The 25,426-nt window shown below is 36.9% G+C and overlaps 1 protein-coding gene across 1 annotated transcript in view; it reads left to right on the top strand.

Annotated features, from left to right (window-relative positions):
• The window catches only part of LOC129941321 (reversion-inducing cysteine-rich protein with Kazal motifs), a 93,117-nt gene extending 67,904 nt beyond the window's left edge, over positions 1–25,213 (top strand). The window contains exons 3-8 of the mRNA XM_056049919.1: positions 17,059–17,145; positions 17,265–17,301; positions 21,979–22,190; positions 22,282–22,429; positions 22,498–23,979; positions 24,037–25,213. Coding sequence (XP_055905894.1) covers positions 17,059–17,145; positions 17,265–17,301; positions 21,979–22,190; positions 22,282–22,429; positions 22,498–23,979; positions 24,037–24,824 — 2,754 coding nt within the window. The 3' untranslated portion in view covers positions 24,825–25,213. The remainder of the gene's footprint in view (positions 1–17,058; positions 17,146–17,264; positions 17,302–21,978; positions 22,191–22,281; positions 22,430–22,497; positions 23,980–24,036) is intronic.
• Positions 25,214–25,426: the final 213 nt, after the last annotated feature.

Genomic DNA, 25,426 nt, shown 5'->3' with positions numbered 1-25,426 from the left:
GGTAGATTTTGATGCCCCATGGTGCCATTTTGTTTTGGAGACTTCCGTCAAATCTATTGTTTATTATTTGTTGTTAATGCAAATCATCACCTCTTATGGAATGATCACATATTCGATATTGCAACAAATGCTGCTAGCTGCTTAGGATTTATCCGACGGTGCAAAAAATGTTTCACCTCTTCTGACCTGGCTGTAATTTATCAAGCCTTCATTCGTCCAAAACTTGAATATAACTCGCATATTTGGGCAGGTGCCCCTAAAACAAGTTTAAGTATATTGGACAGGATCCAAAAAAGATCTTTGAAAATGATAGGCGATAGAACTATAACCGAAACAATTACGTCACTTGAACACCGCCGCAATGTTTCATGCCTTTCGTTGTTCTACCGATATTTTTATAAACAGTGTTCTATTGAATTAGCCAGTTGCCTCCCCCCCCCCCTAAAACAATTCAGCCGTAATAATCGTATTACCAGGAATGCACATCAGTTTAACCTTGAGCTCAATTTCGGACGTACTGTCAAGTATAGAGATTCTTATTTTAACCGCACATCTAGAATGTGGAATGCTTTACCCAGCTCTGTTTTTCCCTATAATTTTGATATTCAAAACTTTAAGACCAATGTGCATAGGTATCTCCTCTTTAATCCTTCAGTATTTTCCTAACGCTCGCAATGTGTTTAAACTTTAAACATGTTAAGGGTGTTAATAAACCCTTGGGTGCCCGTTTATTATAAAAAAAAAATGGTAAGTTACACGATTGAACAGCACGATCAAATGGTAAAACTTTATTATCAAAAGGAGTGTTCGTTAACGCAAACTTTGCTCGCATTACACCCATTTTACTGTACACGTGGTTGCTCTTCACAGTCGACTCCCCGACGTTTGGTGGCCAAATTTGAGACGACTGGTTTGGTTAACAATCAGCAAAAATAAGGGAACGCAAGATCGGCTGAGAACATCACCGCGGTCCGTCAAAGTTCACAGCAGAACCCGAGGCAGTCTGTTCCTCGCCGTGCATAAAAACTCGGCCTTTCGCAGACTTCAACTTTGCGAATTTTGCGCTTTAAACTTGGGACTACACTTGTACAAGATCAAACTGGTTCAGGAGCTCAAAGTTCATGACCATATTGTCCAATTTCGCCCGAAAAATGATCTTTAGTGACAAGGCGCATTTTTGGACGAATGGCAAAACGGCCCACGCGGGATTCACCAAGTGATAATGCATCCTCAAAAAGTTACCATTTGATGTGGATTCTGGGCCGGCCGGCGCGTCGTAATTGGTTCGTACTTTTTTGAAAACGACGTTAATGAGGCGGTCACCGTCAACAGCGAGCACCTAAATAACGATGATAATTAATTTCTTGTGGCTTAAATTGAACCATTTGGACGTAGACGACATGTGGTTCCAGCAGGACAGCGCTACGTGTCACATAGCAAACGCCACGACATCTACACACAACATCTACCCGCCCTTATTGAAAACCCCTTAGAAAAGTGTTTTTTATAATGATAACTAATCGGAAGTACCCTTAACGTGATGGTTAGTGCGTTGGACTGTCATACCAGAGGCCTTGGTTTTAAACCCTGCCTGTGCCATCAAAAAGAGGTATTGACGAATCCTACAAGAGTCATTCTTTTCTCTGGAAAGTGCTTTCCCAAATTAACCGTTCGGATTCGGCTTAAAACTGTAGGTCCCCTTCATCCTAACAAAAGTACTCGCACACAGAAATGGTTGGAAGTTGTAAGTGACTAGGCCCTAGTTCTCAATGGACTGTAGAGCCATCTAATTTATTTATTTATGCATCGCTAGGAAAATAAAAGTGTCTTTTTTATGATAACTAAATTGACAGTTGACAGATAATTGATATTAAAAGTGTCATGTGTCACATGCCGCTATAGAAAATCCTTTTTTCTGAATCTCCGTCAAGGGATTCATGGTACTTCAAACCTCCTCAAAATATCCGGTCCGTAGGAAGGTTAAAAAATCTGTTTCATGTCTTTCGATTGCAATTGTCTGATGCAAAGTCTAACCGCACCGGACAAACTTCTCTCAAAACAAGGCGTTGCGTTGTTGTTCCCTTAAACGCCATGTGACACGCTACAATGTGATGTGCGTGTTGGTTTATCCCGAACACTGCGTGGATGCGCGAAACAAATTAAAAGACGCATCAAGGATAATTTGCATTTCGTTCTCTCTACACAATTGATGGTTCTTCGTTCTTCCTATAAACTCAGATGTTCAAAGGTTTAGAATAATAAAAACAACCTCAACCATCTTCAAGGAGAAAAGATGATATTTGCCAATTCATACCAACACATATAGAAGGTTTGTTAAGGGCCAGCGCCCATACAACACACCTCCCGTGGTGAATGTCAATGTCAATGGTAAACAGCAGTCAGTTAATCAAGTTAATTGCTTTGCACAGTTGATGGTGGTATGGTGTGGTTTGGTTTGGTAACTTGCTGTGGTTTTGTAGAATTGAAGATTCCAAGGCATCGTGTAAGACTTTTTTGGAAAATTAATTGTCTAGAGCATCCAGACACTGCACATGTGAATATGATTAGGAGCTAAAGCGTAGGCACTTAACAACTTAAGAAGTACCTATTCAAGTTCTCTTAACTTGTATCACGAAGGTTTGAAAAGACTTATGGTGTATTTTTAAAAATGACAGCTTCGTGATACATATTTATGGTAGGGTTTTGTATTGCATCTGAGTAATGTACTGTGCCGTATTTGTGTCCTATGACAAATAAATTACAAACAGAGCAAAACAAAATTTACGTCAATTTTACATTACTGGCGAGTGTTCAAATCATGACATATAAACGATGGAAAACTTTCAAAGTGTATCATGCTAAAGTATCAAACAAATTAATTAGTTATTCCATTTATGAATTCTTATTACGACGACGACGTAACATGTTAATGAGCCACAGTTAATTCTGATTAAATTATTTTGCCAGGAAATCATTAAAATTGTGTGATATGAATTTTAAATATGATACTATCAAAATTGATTCCAATAAATCACCACAAAGTGACTATCGATTGCTTATCGTGCTCATATAGGTACTCATATTATGTTTATGTATAAAATGTAAGAGATAACCGTTTTAATTATAATAAAATTAATGTTCAAAGCAATTTGGATGACAGCAGCTGCATATAATGAAACAATGATTTTTATTACTTTTTTATATTTGGAACACATAAATTATTGAAATATTGAAAGTTAGGTTGGGCCTATGTCTTAATTAGTGTTTTTTTTAGGCGTGACATAATTAGGCTGTTTAGCAGAACTCTCTTTCAGTTGAAATTATTAAACTAGCCCAAGAGAAGAACGACATAATTGATAAAACGGATTAGATTAACTTCTCGTCTGCTTTTTGTATTCATTCTTTCCCAGTCTTTTTGGCAAAACATGTGAAATATATAACTATTCCTTACCCACGAACCATTATAGTGGCGGAGCAATTTCACTGTGAACAGATGACAGGTTGTCATGAAATTGTGAAAAATTAAAAATGGCTGCGATCACAAAACAAAGTACGTAATGAATATGGAAGGTGCTTAGACTTTCCAGTGACAAGTTCCTTAAAAGCCATTTTCTTCACTCTTTTGCAACTTGTCTAAATGAGTTCCAGAGTTGAGTTAAGTTGTTAATGTGGGCTAATAATGTAAGGGATGGAAGGGACTTACAGTTTTAATGTCAAACCCGAATGTGTAATGTAAGAAAGCACTTTTCATGACAAGAAATACTTTTGAGGCATCTGTCAATTGCTCGCGATGGTGGGGTGTTGATCTGGGGGTTTATGCTGCAACTTTTCCTACACACCAAGTGTTTACTTAACCTCCTCGTAGTAACTACCGAATACTGGTTATATCTTTAGATATAACTTGCGAAACTTGTAAGGGCGGGTGCAAAATCGGGAAAAAAGCACCTTATCAACGGCCCAACAAATTTGAAGGTTAGTTATGACAGAGAGTTATGACAGAGATACCAGCCTCAGATAATGAACCCCCTCTTATGGTAATCAGACCCGAAACGACAACGGACTACGCATTGAGAGTTTGTACCTGGAATGTAAGAACCCTCTACACTCCAGGTGCACCTCAGAAACTTGAAACTGTCCTCTCGCAGTATAAGGCAGATATAACTGCGATCCAGGGAATACGATGGATAGGAGAAAGAATTGCGACATTTATTATAGCTGTCATCAAAGATTGCATATATTTGGATGTGGATTCGTCGTGGGAAATCGGCTTAGATCGAAAGTCATGGATTTCAAACCAATAAGTGATCGCCTGGCTGTGATCCGCATCAAGGCCACATTACGGAACATCAGTACAATATGTGCACACGCCCTTACTGATGATGCTGAGGAGTCTAGCAAGGAGAATTTCTACCATCTTCTGGATAGAGCCTACGGAGCCTGTCCAGAGTTCAATGCAAAAATCGGGAAGGAAGACATCTTTGGCGGATTCTTTGGTGGATTAGTTGGAAAGCACAGCCTCCACTAAGAAACAAAAGATAACGGCTTCCGACTAATCGACTTTGCTGCAGCTCGTAATACGGTGATAAGTTGCACTAGGTTTCCGAGACGGATGATCTACACAGCAACCTTCACACCTTCGACCATCTCCGGATGGTCGAACCACCAACCAAATCGACCATGTGCTAATCAGCGCAAGGCACGCATCCAACATCCTGAACGTGCGCACTTTCCGAGGAGCAAACGTCGACCCTGACCACTTTCTGGTATTGGCTAAGTTTAAAGCTCGAATATCAAACCTGTGGTATGATGATGAGTGCGTGATATTGAAAAGAGAGACGGAAAATCCACGTGTGTAGATGCTGCAACGGATCTAGAGGAGTGTCAAGCCAAGAACAACACCCGACGTTTCTTTAAAAGGTCGAAGCAATTAGATTCTGGTTTCAGAACCGGGACTCAAGCTCTTCGAAGCAGTGAAGGAAACCTAGTCACCGAAACGCAGGGAATTGTAGATGTTTTCAAGCAGCACTTCCAACAGCTGCTGAATGCGCAAAATGTCGAGCAAGATAATGACGAAAGAGAAGCAAGACCAGTCAATGAAGACACAGTCCCAGCCCCCAGCAGAGAAGAGGTAGAAAGAGCCATCCAAAAGCTAAAAAATAACAAGTCCTCCGGGTCGTATGGCATACCCGCGGAACTCTTTAAACAAGGAAGAAGTGTTTTGATTAACTGCATGCAACAGGTCTTCACCAAAGTGTGGGAGGAAGAATGCATACCCACTGACTGGCCGATAAGCTCCATATGCCGCCCCATCTACAAAATAAAGCGACCCGATGTTATGCAAAAACTAACGTGGCATAATCCTGCTTAATGTTGCATACAAAATCCTATCCAACGTACTGTGTGAGCGTCTTAAACCTTTCTGCAACACAAATATCGGCACGTACCAGTGTGGCCTTAGGCCAGGCACAACAACGATAGACCAAATATTCACACTGAGGCAGATCCTGATAAAGGCCAACGAATTTCAAGTCGAAACCCACCATCTTTTCATCGACTTTAAAGCTGCTTATGATAGCATCCACCGCGAAGAGCTTATGATGGCGACGTCTGAATTCGGGATCCCGAACAAACTGATCCAGCTGTGCCGCATGACGCTAAGCAATACGCAGTGCAGTATGCAAATGGGTAACAGCTCATCCGAGTTATTCCAAACTTGCGCAGGGTTTAGACAAGGAGATGCGTTGGCATGTGACATCTTCAACATAGTCCTGGAGAAGACAGTGCGTAAAGCAGGTGTGAGCATGGGGGCACTATCTTCAACAAAGGCCTAGGCCTAGGTGGACGACATAATCGGTCTATCCAAGAGAGCTGTACTTGAGGCCCTCACAGCGATTGAAGAACAGGTGAAACTTGTTGGTCTTAAAGTGAATGAGGACAAAACAAAGTACATGTTATCAAAAAACAAAGCAACATCTGTCCACCGTCTAGGACAAAACGTCACTGTTGGTAGCAGTAATTTCGAGGTAGTTAAGGAGTTCACCTATCTTGGAACAAACATCAATCCCACAAACGACACCTTAGTGGAGACCCGAAGAAGAATTGCCATAGCGTACCGCTGTTGCTTCGGTTTGGCCAAACAACTGGGTTCAAAACTCCTCACTCGAAAGACAAAGTGTCTGCTATACAAAACTTTGATTTTACCAGTCCTACTCTACGGCCCGCCGTGCTAGATGATAAGTAAAAAATGGGAATCGATACTGGGCACTTTCGAAAGAAAAATTCTTCGACGGATTTTTGGTCCGCTATGCGACGATGGCGAATGGAGAAGAAGATACAACCGAGAAGGCCAAGAAAAGACGACTACATTGGCTCGGCAACATCGAACGAATGGACGAAAACGCTCCAGCCAAGAAAGTCTTCTCAGCCCAGCCCTCAGGTTCAAGACGACAAGGAAGACCGAACCTACGGTACAAGGACCAAGTGACTGCGGATGCCAGAGCGCTTGGTCTCGGTGACTGGAGAGTGCTTGCGAGGGATCGTTCACGATGGAAGACTGCAGTTTCTCAGGCTGAGACCCTTCATGGCTTGTGAGCCGGATAAGTAAGTAAGTCAATTGCTCGCAAGAGGCAGTGCCCGTGAAAAAAAGGAAGGGACTTATGTTAAAATGTCAAAAATAAAAAAATGGCTGCTCAAACGCTTATTAAGTATGACAGTTGTTAAATCCTTCCAAGTTCAACCTCAAACGGTAAGGTTTACTGAAACTACAGACTCCACCGATTAAACTTTATATGTTATGAGGTTGAAAATCTCCCAAACTGTGTATTTTCAAAACAAATTTTGGAATGTATATATAATTATTTTGCTGCAGACGTCTACCTTCTCAACATTTAACAAGAACAGACATTAGCTCGTAAAATCGCTGAAGACGTTTAATTTTATAAAATTTAGAATGTATCGGGATTTTCCCCCAAATTAATTCAACTGAAATCTTAAAATCCACCTGTTCTAAAAATGTTCAGGGTCCCATATTCCAAAGTTTAAAAAAATATTCCTAATGCTAATAAAATGTCTTGAAACAAACAAAAGTGATCTCATAAACTACATAAACTTACTTAAAAGCAATAAAATCTATTTTGAGGATCAATAAAAATTTATTGTTCCACTGTGTTCGCGTTCCCTCACATAAATGTCATTGTTCCTTAAAATAGAGAACACTTAAGTTGAATTGTGTGGGATAATATGTCAACCGCAGCTAAAAGTTTGGTTTGGTTTTGTTCTTCAATCAATGGTGGAGCTTATGTCCCATTTAGGTATATAGATACTTTCGATCATGAAAATATCTGATCGTTAGCTTAATTAGTTCAATTAACACATTTTTTCGATTGGGTGACCTTTTGTGCCATATCAACATACAGCATTTTATATAGAGACAGAAAAAATCTTAAACGAGACGCAATTGTTCCCAAAATGACACATCCACTTTTGGGCTTGATTGCAATCAGTGCTGAGGCTCATCAAACCGCAACACGATGCGTAATTAAGAGAATCACACTATAAACGCGCTGGGTGCGAGCAGCAAGCGCTGCGCTGATCGTTGATCGCTTGTAAAAAGTTTTATTTTTTCCTCAGGGGAATCATTCGCCCGCTGGTATCGCTTTTTTATTTGTCAGCCGTGACGACAATCGCGATCGCACACGATCTTGGTGGGAAACCGAAAATAGCTCCTTTTTCACTGTCAAAATAAATACGACTAAAAAACAACGACACAAGAAGAACTTGCAGGCTGCTAGCTGCTGGCCGTCCATCTGAGATCCGATCCGTCCACAAGACTGAATGAAAATCAAGAAAGATAAAACGATGGAAACAAGTTCCATGAACTTTATTGCACGACACTTTATGCCAGCTTTAAGTATGCGGAATGTAACCATAGCCTTAGCCGCATCGTATCGTAAGCAAAGTAAAAGAGGATAAATTAAATTTAAATTAAAGTCAAACATTAAAAAGATAAAAAATGCAAAAAAGTAAAAATAAGAAAATACAAAAAACCTGTAAGGAGGACATGGTTTTGAATATAGGCAGGAATGAGCAGATATATGTATTTAAATGTCACTGTCAGGAAAGATAAATCGAGAGTGCATGGTACAGTTCAAGCTGCACTATGTTTCATTTGCATAAGTTGAACGGGAGGTCTCCGTGTGTCTTCAGTGTGGCGATTGAAAAGGCCACTTTAGAAATAAATGAGACAGGATTTAGAGCAGGCCAAAAGGCAGAAATTATTAAGATCATAATGGCAAAAATAATAAGTTACTTAAAGACCTTGTAATATTATGCATATGAATATAGGAGTGTGCAAATCTCATTCAACATTTGACAGATTGATGCCTGTCAAAAGAAGAGGTATTGAAGATTAAAATAAGAGCAAATTATCTCGATTTCTTATCATATGTACATTCTTTTGGAAAATTAAAATCTTTTCGAAAATTTGTTTGGCATGAGTTTTTTTTTGACAGGAAGAAATCTTCGAAAGACACTTAGCAGTATTCGAAACCAAGTAGTGTGGGGCTCTTAACCACTAAAACCACCTCTTTATCAGGACCAATCTTAAAGGATCGACTTCCGATTTTTCTTTCTTAATTTTGTACAAGCACTTTGGGGGAAGTTTAAACTTTTAATACTTTCCCATGTTTTTTTAGACCATAAGCTCATGAGGCTTGGTTCTTCTTAATCTCCGAACATGGTTTTTTATGTTCAAGACGGACTCCATTTCAGAATTAGTATGACTTTGCAGTCTCTGGTTGTGCGATACAGCGTATTTTTTAACAACTTCTGTAACCATTTCTATTTGTAAGTCACGATGTAGATCGGTATTTCTTATGTACCAAGGTGCATTAACTATTCCACGAAGGACTTTGTTTTGGAATTTTTGGATGATTTCGGTATTTGTTTTCTTTGTAAAGCTCCATAATTGGATTCCATAGGTCCAAACAGGCTTTAGTACTTGATTATACAGCATTATTTTGATTTGGATTGATAAATCAGAGTTGTTACCAAGCAACCAGTACATTTGTCTATATTTCATGTTTAGTTCTTTTCTTCTCTTTTTGATGTGCCCTTTCCACTTGAGCTTTGCATCCAAAGTCATTCCAAGGTATTTGGCCGTATTGGCGTAAGGTACAGCTTGATTATTTTTTTTTGATTGTTGAAATATTGTTTATCTTTTATTTGTAAAGTTTATATGAGAAGATTTTGTTTCATTGAGTTTGATACGCCATTTTTCGGTCCAAGCTCTCACTGTGTCGACGGCATTTTGTAGTTTTACTGCTGCCTTAGAGACACATTTGTCGGGTACCAAAATTGCGGTATCATCTGCAAAAGTAGCCATTATGGTGTGATTACCAACTGTAATATCCCTTGTGTATAGTAAATACAGGGTAGGACCAAGGACACTTCCTTGTGGTACACCGGCTTCTATTTTCTTTAATTCCGAGTATTTTTGATCGTACCTTACTCTAAACAATCGGTCTGAGATGTACGATTTTAATATTTCAAAGTACTGCCTGGGAAGATCCCTTTGCAGTTTGGTCTCAAGTCCCTCATGCCAAACCTTGTCAAAACCTTGAGCAACATCTAAGAAATAGCTGAACATTCTTGTCTTTCTTCTAATGCTTTTTCTATTGCATCCGATATTCTATGAACTTGGTCTATCGTGGAATGTTTATTTCTAAAGCCAAACTGATGGTTTGGAATTAACCTTCTTTCTTCTATGATTTTGCTAAGTCTCTTCAGAAGCAGTTTTTCAAAAACTTTTGGCATAATTGGTATAAGCGATATTGGTCTGTAAGCCGCCACTTCTGTAGGTGGTTTACCTTGCTTTGGTATGACAATTACTTATAAACGGTGATTTTTTAAGAGCTTGAGAACTTTAAAAAAAAAAAAAACGCATAAAATTTGCAAAATCTCATCGATTCTTTATTTGAAACGTTAGATTGGTCCATGACATATACTTTTTGAAGATAATTTCATTTAAATGTTGACCGCGGCTGCGTCTTAGGAGGTCCATTCGAAATGTCCAATTTTGGGTAACTTTTTCGAGCATTTCGGCCGAAATAGCCCGAATTTCTTCGGAAATGTTGTCTTCCAAAGCTGGAATAGTTGCTGGCTTATTTGTGTAGACTTTAGACTTGACGTAGCCCCACAAAAAATAGTCTAAAGGCGTCAAATCGCATGATCTTGGTGGCCAACATACCGGTCCATTCCTTGAGATGAATTGTTCTCCGAAGTTTTCCCTCAAAATGGCCATAGAATCGCGAGCTGTGTGGCATGTAGCGCCATCTTGTTGAAACCACATGTCAACCAAGTTCAATTCTTCCATTTTTGGCAACAAAAAGTTTGTTAGCATTGAACGATAGCGATCGCCATTCACCGTAACGTTGCGTCCAACAGCATCTTTGAAAAAATACGGTCCAATGATTCCACAAGCGTACAAACCACACCAAACAGTGCATTTTTCGCGATGCATGGGCAGTTCTTGAACGGCTTCTGGTTGCTCTTCACTCCAAATGCGGCAATTTTGCTTATTTACGTAGCCATTCAACTAGAAATGAGCCTCATCGCTGAACAAAATTTGTCGATAAAAAAGCGGATTTTCTGCCAACTTTTCTAGGGCCCATTCACTGAAAATTCGACGTTGTGGCAGATCGTTCGGCTTCAGTTCTTGCACGAGCTGTATTTTATACGGTTTTACACCAAGATCTTTGCGTAAAATCTTCCATGTGGTCAAATAACACAAACCCAATTGCTGCGAACGGCGACGAATCGACATTTCACGGTCTTCAGCAACACTCTCAGAAACAGACGCAATATTCTCTTCTGTACGAACTGTACGCATTCGTGTGGTTGGTTTAATGTCCAATAAAGTAAACTGAGTGCGAAACTTGGTCACAATTGCATTAATTGTTTGCTCACTTGGTCGATTATGTAGACCATAAATCGGACGTAAAGCGCGAAACACATTTCGAACCGAACACTGATTTTGGTAATAAAATTCAATGATTTGCAAGCGTTGCTCGTTAGTAAGTCTATTCATGATGAAATGTCAAAGCATACTGAGCATCTTTCTCTTTGACACTATGTCTGAAATCCCAAGTGATCTGTCAAATACTAATGCATGAAAATCCTAACCTCAAAAAAATCACCCTTTAAAACCACCTCTTGCCTCGTCAGCTGGATGTGGATAGTAGTAACATGAATAGTTTTCTATTACATTATCTAGACTTTGCCCATTGGGGAAATGATTTTCGGACACCAGGCAAATATCGATATGTTCTAGATCTAATAAGATTTTTAATTCGGATGAATGTTGTATAAGACCGTTTGCATTCCATGTAGCGATTTTAAGTGTTCTGTCCATCATTGTTTTTGGCAAGAGTTGACATTTCATGGAACATTACTGTTTTGATATAATTTTATGGCAAATCATAATCTATCTGACATTTGTTGAAAATGTCAAGAATTTAAATTGGCTACTCAAATGATCCCTAATTAGGGCTAGATTGAGAGGTGGGCAACCGGGCGGAAGACCCGGGGCCTCCACAAACGGGGCCCCACATTTAAGACTTCGGAAAATTTTTGTTTCAAATTCCAACTAGTAAACACCAGTAAATATCGTTTCCTTTGATACGTATTTTTTTTTGCTGGGAAAGGCAGCTCCTTAATTCTTTGATTTCGTGAAGAATTTGTACACGTTTTTCACAGCCAATACAGAGCGGCATCGAATTCTAATTGAGAAATTATCGTAAAAGAAAAGCGGCCAGTTCTTAGTTTTGAAAAGGCTCAGCGACACTCGTTAGCCTTGTCGGTCTGAAGCTACTAAAGCCTCTGTCAACGGCTATTCGGAAATAGAAACAGCTCTAAGGAGCATATCATCCAATAAAGAGCAAAAAGACATCGTGAAAAATGAAGCAACGCACCTTCTACAGAAGATGAGTGGTCTCGAAAGTGGAGCCATTCAACGCTACAAACAAGATGTTGCAATACCCGAAAATGATTCTTGAATCAGTGCAAACATTCGTGGAATCCAAAAGAAATGATTTTGATAAATACGAGAAAGCAGCCAAAAAATATCCCATACTGATGAATGTGTACAGAGGCATTGGTGAGTTTGTATCCGGATGATTTAGAGCCTAGTCTTGGTAATGAGTTAGTTCAATTTGTGTCTTTGATTGACTCATACAAAATGAAAAGGATTATGGAACAAATCAATCACCGGAACTATTTTACTACCAAATTCTGGAAAATCGAAATTTCAGAGCTGTATTCCCAAACCTCGAAATTGCATTGAGAATGTATTTGGATGGTAACAAATTGTACTCGAGAAGCGCCCATTTTCAAAACTAAAAATTATAAAAATAGGCTTTGAACCACGATGAGACAAAACCGACTATCGAAACTTTCTCTCCTGAGCATTGAAAGCGATTAATTCCGAGGATTTTAACGAAATTATCAACGTTTTTTTGGCGAAAAAAGCTCGAGAGGTACCATTCGTTAACCCTAAAATTTTTTTCAGATAAACTCGAGTGAAAATAATGATATCCTTTATTTAAGTTCCCATAGGAAGTTATTGCATTGGGTCCGATTTGTCAAATTGAAAGTTTTGACATTTCTCGACGTTTCAAGGTCCCTAGAGTCGAAATTAAAGATTTTTAGAAAGGTGTCTGTGCGTGCGTGTGTACGTACGATCGTACGTCCGTCCGTTCGCGACGTTTTTTTCGTCCTCCATAGCTCAAGAACCAGAAGAGATATCGATTTCAAATAAATTTTGTTGTACAGATAATAAGACAGAAAGATGTAGAAAGGGCTCTCAAGAAAATTGCGTGGGTGGTTTTTTTACCATAGCAGTTTAAAAAAAGGTGAACATTTTGGTTAACCCTAAATATCTCACGAACCAAAACCGCTTGAATTAAATTTTATATAATATACTGTAACGTGATTTGAAAGAAATATATTTTTTGAAAAAAATCCATTTAACGTTTTTTGTATAAATCAAAAAAATTAAAAAAAAAATTTGTCACCTCCAAAATTTTACGACTTAAATAAGATTTCATTTCCGAAACAATTTTGTGCGACGAAGAATAATGTGTTTGACTTCTGATAAAATTTTGAAAAAAATCGAATTGACAGTTTTTTTTTATAAAAAATAAAAATCTAAAAAAATAATTACTCAAAGTTGGTAAAAATTGGTTATCGGTTCAAATATCTTTTCAAAAACTTGAAATTTAGGCTTAAATTTTATTTTATCTTATAAGAAATATTGTTTTGGACATTCTGATAAATGTTGAGAAAAATCGAATTGACAGTTTTTTTACAAAAATAAAAACCTACAAAAAAATTAATAAAAGTCAGTAAAAATTGATTTTCGATTTAAATATCTTTTCAAAACTTTGAAATATTGGCTTCAAACTAATTTTTTCTTATAAGAAATATTGTTTTCAACATTCGATTAAATTTTGAAAAAAAATCGTATTAACAGTTTTTTTTTACAAAAAATAAATCTCTAAAAAAAACAATACTAAAACTTGGTAAAAATTTACTTTCGACTCAAACAGTCTTACAAAAATTAAAAATATTGAAATATTGGCTTGAAACTTAAAGAAAATATTGTTTTCGATATTCAGTATTTTTTATATAAAAATCCAACAGTTCGTTTTTTTCATAAAAAAATAATATCTACAAATTTATACCCAAATTTGGTAAAAATTGATACGAGTACACATAGAAAAACTTTTAAGCAAGACAAATCGACAGACGGGATGGGAAGTTATCAGTGTGGGTCGCATTCCAGCCTCTTTTTTTTTAAATAATTTGGAGCGAGGGGCCTCCGCTCCTTTATTGCACCGAGGCCTCTGGACCTCTAACTCTGGCCCTGTCCCTGCTATCAGCATTGCACACCCGTCACGAATTAATTGAAAATTGAAGTGCATTTTGACAGGTTTGATTGAAGTGAATAGTAATGAGTTGGCCAAGGCTCTGTCAAGTAATATCTGACTTTTTTTAAGCTCTGACTTCATGTGTCAATATTTATAATAAATTTAAATTTATAAATAATATTTATTTGCTGCACCGAAACTAACTTAAAACCTGCTCAGAGAGTTTAGAAATAAAAAAAATGGCAAACAAAGTAAAACGAAGAGATTTGATTTACTCCATTTTGAAAATGTAAACGGTCCATATAACGAATTGTCAAATTTTTATTATTGTCAAAGCGAAATTTGACTTCAATTTTTGAGATTATTTATTTTTTTCTGTAGGCTTGGTAAATCGAAATAATTGAAACATCAACAACAAGTGTTTTTTGACAGCTTGTTTGACGAATTTGAACGCTAATGACTTCAATCCAACAAATAATATTTTAAAAAACACATTTCAAAATGTGAGCCCACCTAATCAACTTCAATGATTTTTTCTTTTGTTTTATTTTGACAGTTCTTGGTTGAGTATATAAGCACATCTATTTAGTTTTGAATAGAATAAGTTTTATAAGTAGAACACAGTTCCACCCTATCAAAAATTGTTCAGAAATGCAAATAAAAATAAAGCAGTTTTAAAATAAAAAATGACATATACTTACAATTATAACTTTAAGTGACGTGATTTTTGCAAAATATTTAATACATTTTCAATTATTTTATTCACATATTTTGTTCAGTTATTTTCCTGCAAAGCAGCAACAAAACTAAAACCACTTCAAATTTGATCACATTTTATCTGTCATTCTTATTTTGTGTACAAATATGAACGCAGATTTCTGAGAACTGCTGCATTTTTACAAAAAAAAGGTATGACTTCTACCTTAAGTCACAAGTTTTCATATCATGAAAAGATAATATGAAATTCTCTATTCTGGAACTGTCAGGTTGACATTTTTCTGAATTATGACTTTCTGTCAAAAAGTTCCTTGTTTGAAAATGACAGATAAAAGAAACATGCATTTTACGACATTTTTGATTATTGCAAGAAATTTGGTGAACAAATCAAATAAGTCACAGAGTTCTAAAAATCTGTCAGATGTCAAATTTCTTTTCAATTTTAACCAAAAAACTGACAACTGTTATTCTTCTAATATTTCCTATTTCCCACAATGAACTTCCCTTCAACATTGTTGCTGCCTCCGAAATGTCTAACCCCAAAACAAAAACTAATGAATAAATCTCCTTTCCCTACAAGACACATTGCGTGGGATTAAACTTCAAATTGACACAAATCAGATTCAATTTGACTTTACATTCAATCAACTAGAAGTTATTTTTTTCAAGAGTAGCAAAAGAAGTAGACGACGACGAATTAGCTTAATCTCCTGTTGTCTTGTTGTATTTTAGTCCCTCCAGCAAAATGCACATAATAATTCTATAAGCCTCCTAGACCAAGTCTGATTGCATTTTTCGTCATCCGTTGGTTCAGCCAGCTTCGAGGCCGAGGTAATTTATTAAAATCCTTCGCGTTCAGGTTAGAATAACTAATCAAGTGGAGAAAAACCATTGGAGGCAGAGTTTTCGGACTGGCATCGTAGAGAAAAGCCATCATCAGGCGATAAGACTTAGCCTTACAATAAAAATACAACGCCGACGCTATAGCTGTTCAAACAAGATCACGCTCATAAAAATGTTCCGTCACCGTCAGCCTTATTTTATAGCAACTCCTTCCGTGGCAGAGTCGCGTCGCACGAACAACGACAACATCGTTCTTGTTGTCGTATCGTACCTACAGTTGGCTACTCCAGTCTTGACAGATTTCGCCAGAATAAAATTGCATATGTAATTCTTTTACCATTCTTGCGAGACTTGTCGCCTTTAGGATTTAAATGACGCAAGTCAGGTTGGAGTTGGGATAGATCAGCCGTGAATTTTTGAAAAGGATTTTCTCCTTCCCTTTGACTTTATAGGTTCCTATAATACCTAACATGTTGTGGACAATCTAGTTTCGTGTGTGGCCACCAGTTTCTTTTGAAGGTTCATTTTTGCTGAATATTCATCAAGACGAAGGAAAATTCCTTGAAAAATTCTGTTCTGTTCGTCTTTTCTTTTCTTTCCTGTTGTCTTCATAAAGGGTTCGTGTGTATGGTTGATGATGAATTAAGCTTAATATGCATAGAGCTCCTTGTTGTTAATTTGTTATTCCTGACCTCCTCGGGCAAATAGAAGACCAATTAAGAGACAGTGGGACAATTTGAATCATAACTCAGCTATAAAAGACAGTTTTGACTCGTGACTTTGACTAATTTTCAATCTAACTAGTTTCCTATAGAGTGAAAGAGTTCCTACTCTTTGCCATGAAGCTTATTTTTAGCATAAAACTGTGGCCCATTTCATTTCAACTGAATTTGACGTTTAACAATTTGACGTATAAATATCGTGTATAGTACGCCCACCCACATTGTCAGCTATTCAGCAGTTGTTACATAAATTCAACACTGCCTTACCCACTACACAAAATACAAGACACAATGCACTGAACACTACATTACCAAGACGAAAAAAGGCTACTGTGGCTCCATCTCGCGCACAGGATAAGCCATCTCTTTGGGGCATTTCATCATCATCCATTTATCTGGTGGGAGATTACTTGTTGTACTCAAATGCTCGAGGGGTTTTTGAAGAGCGTGCGATTCGCGATAATCTAACTTTGGAAAATGATTTATGAACTTGTTGCGCTAAGCCTTCATATGTACGTCGCGCCATGGGTTAGGTACATGTTTTTGAATTGAATAAGAAAATTCTTAGCTCCTTTGCATTCCCATCTCGTCGGCTGGGCTCTCGGCGTGTGGGGATGACAATCGATTAAGGGACAAAGACTCCTTGAATCTCGTTCGGAATTGATGTGGGGCTTATAAGGTGAAGAATTAATTGTTTACTCCTGAATTATGGTTAGCTTATAGCTTTAGAGTATTTGCATCATGGGTGTGTTACAAATGTAACATTAATCATTTTCATTTTTATGTAAAAAGATGTCATCTTTTTTATCCTAAAAGTTTAACGTGTTTTTTATTTTTGTATCTCTTTTCAGTTGTCTTTGGTTCAACTTGCTGCTTCCGATTTGAATGGACGTGGTTATCGTGTTGGGGAACTCAAGAAGTTCTGTTTACCAATTCAGGTGGGTGTTGATTTGGTTGAATGGAAACCAAACAATAATTTTGCATAATTACAATTCTATTCTTTTTATGTTTTCTTGGACTCCTCTTAAATATGCAAATTTATATTTTATATTGACAGGTAGAATTTTGGAACTGCTTGAATAGGACGCTTCAAGGTGAGTAAAGTGTATAGACGATGGGTTTGAAGAAGGCTGAGGGTAGATTGATTAGATTAGTCATAGGTTTTTATATCGAGTGGCATGGAACGTTTCATTTTTTTTAAATAAAACCCAACTTGGTCAATTGAAATTTTAGGCCCGTGGAGTGATGGTTGATGCGTTGGACTGTCATGCCAGAGGTGTGTACGTACGTTCGTACGTATGTACGTCCGTATGTCCGTACGTTCTCAACGTTTTTTTCGTTGTCCAAGCTTAAGAATTAGAAGAGATAGCGACTTCAAATAAATTTTGTTATACAGATAATAAGGCAGAAAGATGCAGAAAGGGCTCTCAAGAAAATTGTGTTGTGGGTTTTTTGACCATAGCAGTTTAAAAAAAGTGAACATTTTGGTTAAACCTAAATATCTTACGAACCGAAAACGCTACTGACTTGAATTAAATTTTATATACTATATTGTAACGTGATACCAAACAAGTATATTTCTTGAAAAAAAATCAATTAACGATTTTTTTATAAATCTAAAAAACTTGAAACAAAAAATAACATTTTTAACATCTGGTAAAATATAAGAAAAATCGTAATGAAAGTTTTTTTTTATAAAAAAAAGGCTGGGATGCGACCCACACTGATAACTTCCCATCCCGTCTTTCGATTTGTCTTGCTTAAAAGTTTGTCTATATGAACTCGTATCAATTTTTACCAAATTTGCGTACTATTTTTTTTTTGTAGATTTTATTTTTTATGAAAAAACGGACTGTTGAATTTTTATATACAAAAATTACTGAATATCGAAAACAATGTTTTTGTGCAATAAAATAAGTTTGAAGCCAATATTTTTAATTTTTAAAAAGCAATTTGAGTCGAAAGTAAATTTTTACCAAGTTTTGTTAATTTTTTTTCGGTTTTTAATTTTTTGTACAAAAACTGTCAATTCGATTTTTTTCAAAATTTAATCGAACATTGAAAACAATATTTCTTATAAGATAAAATTAGTTTGAAGCCAATATTTAAAATTTTTGAAAAGATATTTGAGTCGAAAATCAATTTTTACCAACTTTTGTACATTTTTTTTAGGTTTTTATTTTTTGTAAAAAAATCTGTCAATTCGATTTTCCTCAACATCTTTCAGAATGCTTAAAACAATATTTCTTATAAGATAAAATAAGTTTGAAGTCTAACTTTCAAGTTTTTGAAAAGATATTTGAATCCATATTCAATTTTTACCAACTTTTGTTAATTTTTGTTCGGTTTTTAATTTTTTATAAAAAAACTTGTCAATTCGATTTTGTTCAAAATTTTACTGAATGTTGACAACAATATTTTTTGAAAGATAAAAGTAAATTAAAGCCAATCACTCAAAGTATTGAAAAGATATATTTGAGTCGAAAATCAATTTTTACCAACTTTTGTACATTTTTTTTAGGTTTTTATTTTTTGTAAAAAAAACTATCAATTCGATTTTCCTCAAAATTTGTCCTAGTGTTGAAAACAATATTTCTTATAAGTAAAAACTTGTAAGAAGCTATTATCTCAAATTTTTGAAAAGATATTGTAGTCGAAAATCATTTTTTACCAACTATTATTAATTTTGTTTAAGGTTTTTATTTTTTGTAAAAAACCTGTCAATTCGATTTTTTTCAAAATTTTTCAGATTGTTGAAAACAATATTTCTTATAAGAAGCTTAAATTTCAAGTTTTTTAAAAGATATTTGAATCGATATTCAATTTTTAAAAACTTTGAGTAATGTTTTTTTAGATTTTTATTTTTTATAAAAAAAAACTGTCTATTCGATTTTTCTCAAAATTTTATTAGATGTCAAAAACATTATTCTTCGTTGCACAAAATTGGTTTGGAGATGAAATTATATTTTAGTCGTAAAATTTTGGAGGTGACAGATTTTTTTTCAGTTTTTTTGATTTATAAAAAAACCATTAAATGGATTTTTTTTTTTAAAATATACTTCTTTGATATCACGTTACAATACATACATTATAAAAATTTAATTCAAGTCTCAAGCGTTTTTGGTTCGTAAGATATTTAGGGTTAACCAAAATTTTCACCTTTTTTTTAAACTACTATGGTAAAAAAACCACCCACGCAATTTTCTTGAGAGCCCTTTCTGCATCTTTCTGCCTTATTATCTGTATAACAAAATTTATTTGAAGTCGATATCTCTTCTGGTTCTTGAGCTATGGACCACGAAAAAAATGTCGCGAACGTACGGTCAAAATTTTCAATTTGACAAATCGGACCCATTACAATAACTTCCTATGGGAAGTTAAAAACAGTTCTAAAAATTGTATTGCTTCCGAGTAAAAGCCTTTTCCGTTTATGTACTTAAAAAACACTTTTAAACTTAAGAATTTAACTTTTAAAAATAAAAACTTCAACCACTACATCAAGACACTGCATGCAATTAAAAAGTGTCGACTTTGAAGTACCGTAACTTGGGTGCCAGATAAAGAGAGAAGGTAATACTTACGTATGACGTGTGTTACACCGTTAATATTGATTTGGTACTTTTATTTTATTTTTATTCCAAAAAATTAAAAACGGTATTTTGAGCACTGCTTTATATGGAGAGGACCAACTGTGCGTTGTGTTAAAACTACATATTTTCCAAGTCTTATTCTTCAATATCAAGCAAAAAAAAGTTGGTAATAATATGACCATGACCCTCCGAATTGACGGTGACACTCGTTCCATCGTCGTTTTCGAAGAATTAAGGTCCAATCGCACCTGACATTTTGTGGATGTAATGTCCTCTCTTGAGGATTCTCAGAACCCCAAATACGATGATTTTGTTTTTTAACATACACCGAGTGAGGAATGTGCTTCATCGCTGAAGAAAATTTTGTTCGAAAAATTGCCTTTCAAACGCTCGATGTTTCTACGACGTTGGAATTGTCAGCTGTCTTCTGCAGTTGTTGTTTGATCTGGACTTTATGTTGATGAAGGTGTAGATCCAAAGCAAAATACGCCATAATGTGCCGTTAGCAAATCCTAACTCCTGAGAACGATTAGGAAATGCCACATTCGGATCTTGTGCAACACTTTTACCTTCTACCTACGATGATGAACAGGCCTTACAATATCTGTTACCAATCTAGTATCTTCTAATTTATTCACAATTTTGCCAAATGTTTGTGTAGTTGGACAGAATCACAATTTTTGTAGTGGGTTTTAACCACTTGTATGATTTTACGTTGTGCAATATTAGCGATCCATTTTCGTAAATGTCAGACTCTCAACTAAAAAAAATGGTTTACCAACTTAGATGTCGATCTTGACAGATGATGTCGATTTCCAGCCCTATACTTTTGAAATCGCAAAATGGATAACCCGTCACTTTGTTTAATATCAAATAAATTTAATTTGTTTGATATACATAGATACATAGATACTTAATTGTTAAAATATTGGTTGAATAACAAAAAAAAAAAACTATTCCTGTTTTTATTTTTCGATTATCCTACAAACTTTTCGGTTCCCAAAAGTTCTTTTACATTTTCTAACATCGCAAAATATTTGGTTGCAACTTTCCATTTTCCAAGATATCACTTCGATCACTCATTTCTTGAATTTCGCCTGAAGTCTTTTATTTAATATATAAATACGAGGTAATAACAAGCAACGTAAGAAAATGCTAAACAATAAATAATTGCGAAACAATCGAATTTGCGCAGAATTATGATGCAAAACATTGAAAATCGATAAAAAATATGCGAAATTGTGTTTTTGAAACAACACTTAATAAAGTTACAAAAATATCAATAAACTTTCACTGCGACTGAATTCTTTATATGAACTCATTAATGACCTTTTAATGTGTAAATTGCAATAGCAACAATCACAGCTGTTTAGACGCTAAAACCCAAAAAGCTTTACAACTCACACAGTGAGTAATGAAACGTATGTTCTTCTTTCACTAAAGTATTTTAAAATTCTGATGCACCAAATATTTAATCTCAAGACCTTTAAAGCATAGCCTAGTATACCTACTGAGTCACTTTGCTAATTCCTTAGTCTTGCATAGAAAATGTGCTCTGCATTCCTTAACATCACTCAATATACCTTTAAGAAAGATACCGCACCACCGCTCCGCGCCGCGCCTTGGTTGAAAACAATTAATTCCACTTCAAAAGTTCCTTTATCAAAAATAGATTTCTGCAAAAGATCAAAAGCAAAAATCCGATATGCAATGAACTTTTGATATGTAAAACTATATTCCCTTAATCGATGCCTCTGTTTTACATTTGGTTGGACGTTGGACGTTATCCAATTTGAAAGCCCTCTGCTTGTGCTTGCATCTTCTTCCATCAAAGAAGAAGATAAAAACCTAACAGTTCAACTACGACTAGGCGGCTTTGAGTTAGTCAAAAGCGATGGACGGTGGCGGTGCGGAGCGGTGCTATATATGCCAACAAATTGACCATATGGACAATCAATTAAATTCCACCCGATTAATCTGACGTTTGTGCATTAGACACTTACATATTGGCGCATGCTATATAATCTCCTCACGCTTCAATGTGACACTATCGATCGTTATAGAGATCAATCTACCCTCGCCTTGCCTCATTCACTTAACATAGACTTTAGACTCATAGAGAGCTTAAGTATTTAACACACGCATTTATTTTGCTTCTCTTTGTATGTGCACCATAATCAGCCGTCCAACGTGGATCACAGTGGTCGGGGAGACGGTGCTGCTCCCTGGGTATGTCACCAAGATGCCGGAACGCTTGTGCAACATCATCATCTACTGAGGAGTTGATTTATGCATGCCGCCAAAGCGACGAACAGCATATGTTTTCGTGTTTCGAACGCCAAGAAGCGGGAGATCGATGTTGTGGCAACTCTAGGACTTCGGAGTGCCTTCAGGTATAATAAATTTGTTTGAGGCTGTGGGCTGAAGCTAAGGTGACATTTCTGACTTCGATGGTCTGTTTTTTTTTTTCTTTTGATATTTCAGGCCTGCCGAGAGATATTCGAACCACATTCACCGCAAAAGAAAGCCAACCGAAGGCTTTTGAATCAGACATGCGGCGAGAAGAATTTAGACGTATTGAAGTGTGTGAAGAATTTTACCGACATGACGCCGATCACAGATTCACAGATATGTAAGTTAATATATTCATCAAGTTGCGTTTTTAATGAACCGTCTTATAACTGCCAATTTCCGTTTAAGATCTTCCATGTTGTGAGTTTTCAACGGAGGAGAAATGCCGGACGACATGTCGTCAAGCTTTGAAGAATGGCGAAAGTACCGATGTTATCATCGATGAGTTGGAAGCTGGTGGCTGTGGGCCACCCCTACCTCACGATCCACTGTGGCAGTGCTTCCTGTCGGCTGGAAAGAAAGTTTACATTCCAACATCAACGTCAAATGAAGTCTCCCAGATCAATCAGATAGGAATCGATTCGGCGAAGTTGCACTGTTGTCACAAGGCGATAGCGCCTAAATGCCGACGCCTGTGCGTGCAGACTTTCTCCAACGACTGGACGACTACCAGGGGATCATTTGATGTGGATTGTCTTATGCAACCCAATGAGCTGGAACTGCGTCAGTGCATCGATGAGGTCGATGAGCCTTGTGAGCTCGGTTGCGATGGACTGTCATTTTGCACGAACTTTAACAATCGACCTACAGAGCTTTTTCGGAGCTGCCACTCCCATGCCGACATGGCTGCTCGATCTGATGTTGCTATGTGGACACTACGAGGATATGTCAGTCTCCCAGGAACCAATCTCCCAATCAGGAATATTTCGAAATGCTCTCCCGAAAAGTGGAGGGCAATTGCCTGCACTCTGCAAATCAAACCTTGCACCCGCGTCAAGCACTACAATCACATCTGCCGGGAAGACTGTTATGAGATTCTAAGCGAGTGCATGGACTGGTCAAGGGTTAGTACGGGAATCAACGTTGATGCCATATGCTCTCAGCTACACCCTGAAGGGGAAGAAGGTCCGTGTGTTTCCCTCAAACCTTACCTCGAGCCCAGTGATGCTCCACTTGAAACAGGGGGACACCATGGAATTACCGAGCCTTGCAAGGGACATCCCTGCAACTCCACCGAAGCTTGTCTGCCGAACAGAAACGAGAGCACAAAGTACCAGTGTATTCCGGGATGTGCTTTGGGTGAAGCCTCCGCTTACATCGTTCCATTTGGAGCCTACGTGCGAATTCCAGTTTCCCCCAATCAACGAGGAAGCTTCAAGGTCTGCCGATGTGGCTCCAACGGGCGGATTGAACATTGTCAACCACTGCCAAACTTTTCTTATGACTCTTGTAGCTTGGGAGGTCGTGGTATAGAGCACGGAGTGTCGGTGTATTTGGAGTGCAATATCTGTAGTTGCTTCGCGGGAGAAATAACATGCACAAAAAAGCAGTGCCGCATTCCAGGAATCTCCGACCAATCTTTCACCAGTCTTCCGTGCAACTGCGCCACCCATTACGTGCCTGTTTGTGGTAAGAACGGAAATACATATCATTCAGCCTGTGTTGCGAAGTGTCTTGGCCTTCAGGACAGTGATATCGAGTTTGGAGCTTGTACCTCATGGAACCCATGCAAAGAGGGGGCTTACACGTGTCCAATGGGATCAAAGTGTGTGGAAGATCGGAAAATCTGTCTCTCAGTAATGCATAGGCCTTGCTTACAATATCGTTGTGGTAAGTTAAATAAAACAATTCATTTGGCCAATGATCATTCAGTTTTTTATTTTACAGTAAATTTGACCTCTGACTGCCTGAATTCCGGTCGGCCAGTTTGTGACACTAGGCGCGTGACATACCCCTCGGCCTGTCATTTGTTGAGTGCGAAAAGCCAACTAGCTCACTTTGGATCGTGTTTCGAGACGTGTTCATGGAAGGGCCCCGTATGTGGCATCAATGGCGCCACCTATAGGAATGAGTGTGAAGCATGGGCGGACTATATCCTGGTAGACTATAAGGGGCCATGTAGAGAAGTAGGCATTCTAGCCTCCGATATGGGTCGTCGTTGTAAATTATTCAAGTGTCCACCACCGCCATCTCCTCATTGTCGAAATATAATTCCACCTGGAGCCTGCTGTCCCATATGTTCCGGTGCATTCCGGGTAATCTACTCCCGCAAGCAAGTCGATCGGGCTCTGTATGCCCTCAAGGGGAAAAACATGGAACTTCTAACTCTGCGAAGTATACTCAGAGCCTTAGATGAGTTAATCCAAATATCCGAGTGCCAATTGACAGGCTTCCTCACAATGGAAGTTGACATTTTCGTAGCCATAGTTCCACGAAAAGCTCATCCCACTGAAATTCAAATTGAAGCCTGCTCCAGAGAGGCTCAGAAAATCGCAACTCTCATTCAATCCCAGAGCCATCGAGTCACAACGAATTTGGCACTTAGTGCACTGACAGTTGCCAACATGGTTCAGCCAACTGTGGAAAGTGCCGCCATTGTGTGGAATGTATTGTCAAAGTATATTGTTATTATGTGGATAATATTAAGTTTTAGACAGAAACCGTTTTTAGTTTAAAGTTTAGCGAATAAGTCAATTAATTTATGTTGTTTATTTCTTTAGAGTATGATGATCATGTGAATTCAAGGTGCCAATACATTTTTGTTGTAGTTTCATTTTCTTTTGTTTAAAATTTTAGTGTTGCGAATATAAAGATTTGTTGTGTATTTATTGTATAATGCACAAATATTTTAAAATATACATTAAATTATTGTGATATTAGAGTAAATTTAAATATTGTAAATATGAAAGATTAAACAAAGTGTAGATATAAATTTCCTAATGACCGGAATAGGAAATCATAAAAATATTATTTTTTTTCGTTACCAAAGTTTTGATATTATTATTTTTTTAGAAAATTTGTAATTTGTAAAATATTAAAATATAGAAACATATAATACTCAAGTTTATATTACTTTTTTTTTGTAAAAAGAATATTAGTTATTATCTAGTCTGTAAATATAAAATTTTACATATCTGAATATTTAAGTTTAATAAAAAATAAACTTTTTCTTAAAATAATTTGATTTAATTTTTCTTCACTTTTTGTCACAAAAATTTTCCTTGGACAGATATTGGTTTAAGTTTTTGTTCCAGACAATACGCAAGCTGTCAACTGT

This window comes from Eupeodes corollae, chromosome 1 (genome assembly GCF_945859685.1).
Source record: "Eupeodes corollae chromosome 1, idEupCoro1.1, whole genome shotgun sequence".
Lineage (NCBI taxonomy): Eukaryota > Metazoa > Arthropoda > Insecta > Diptera > Syrphidae > Eupeodes > Eupeodes corollae.
This window is presented reverse-complemented; position numbering and strand designations above follow the sequence as displayed.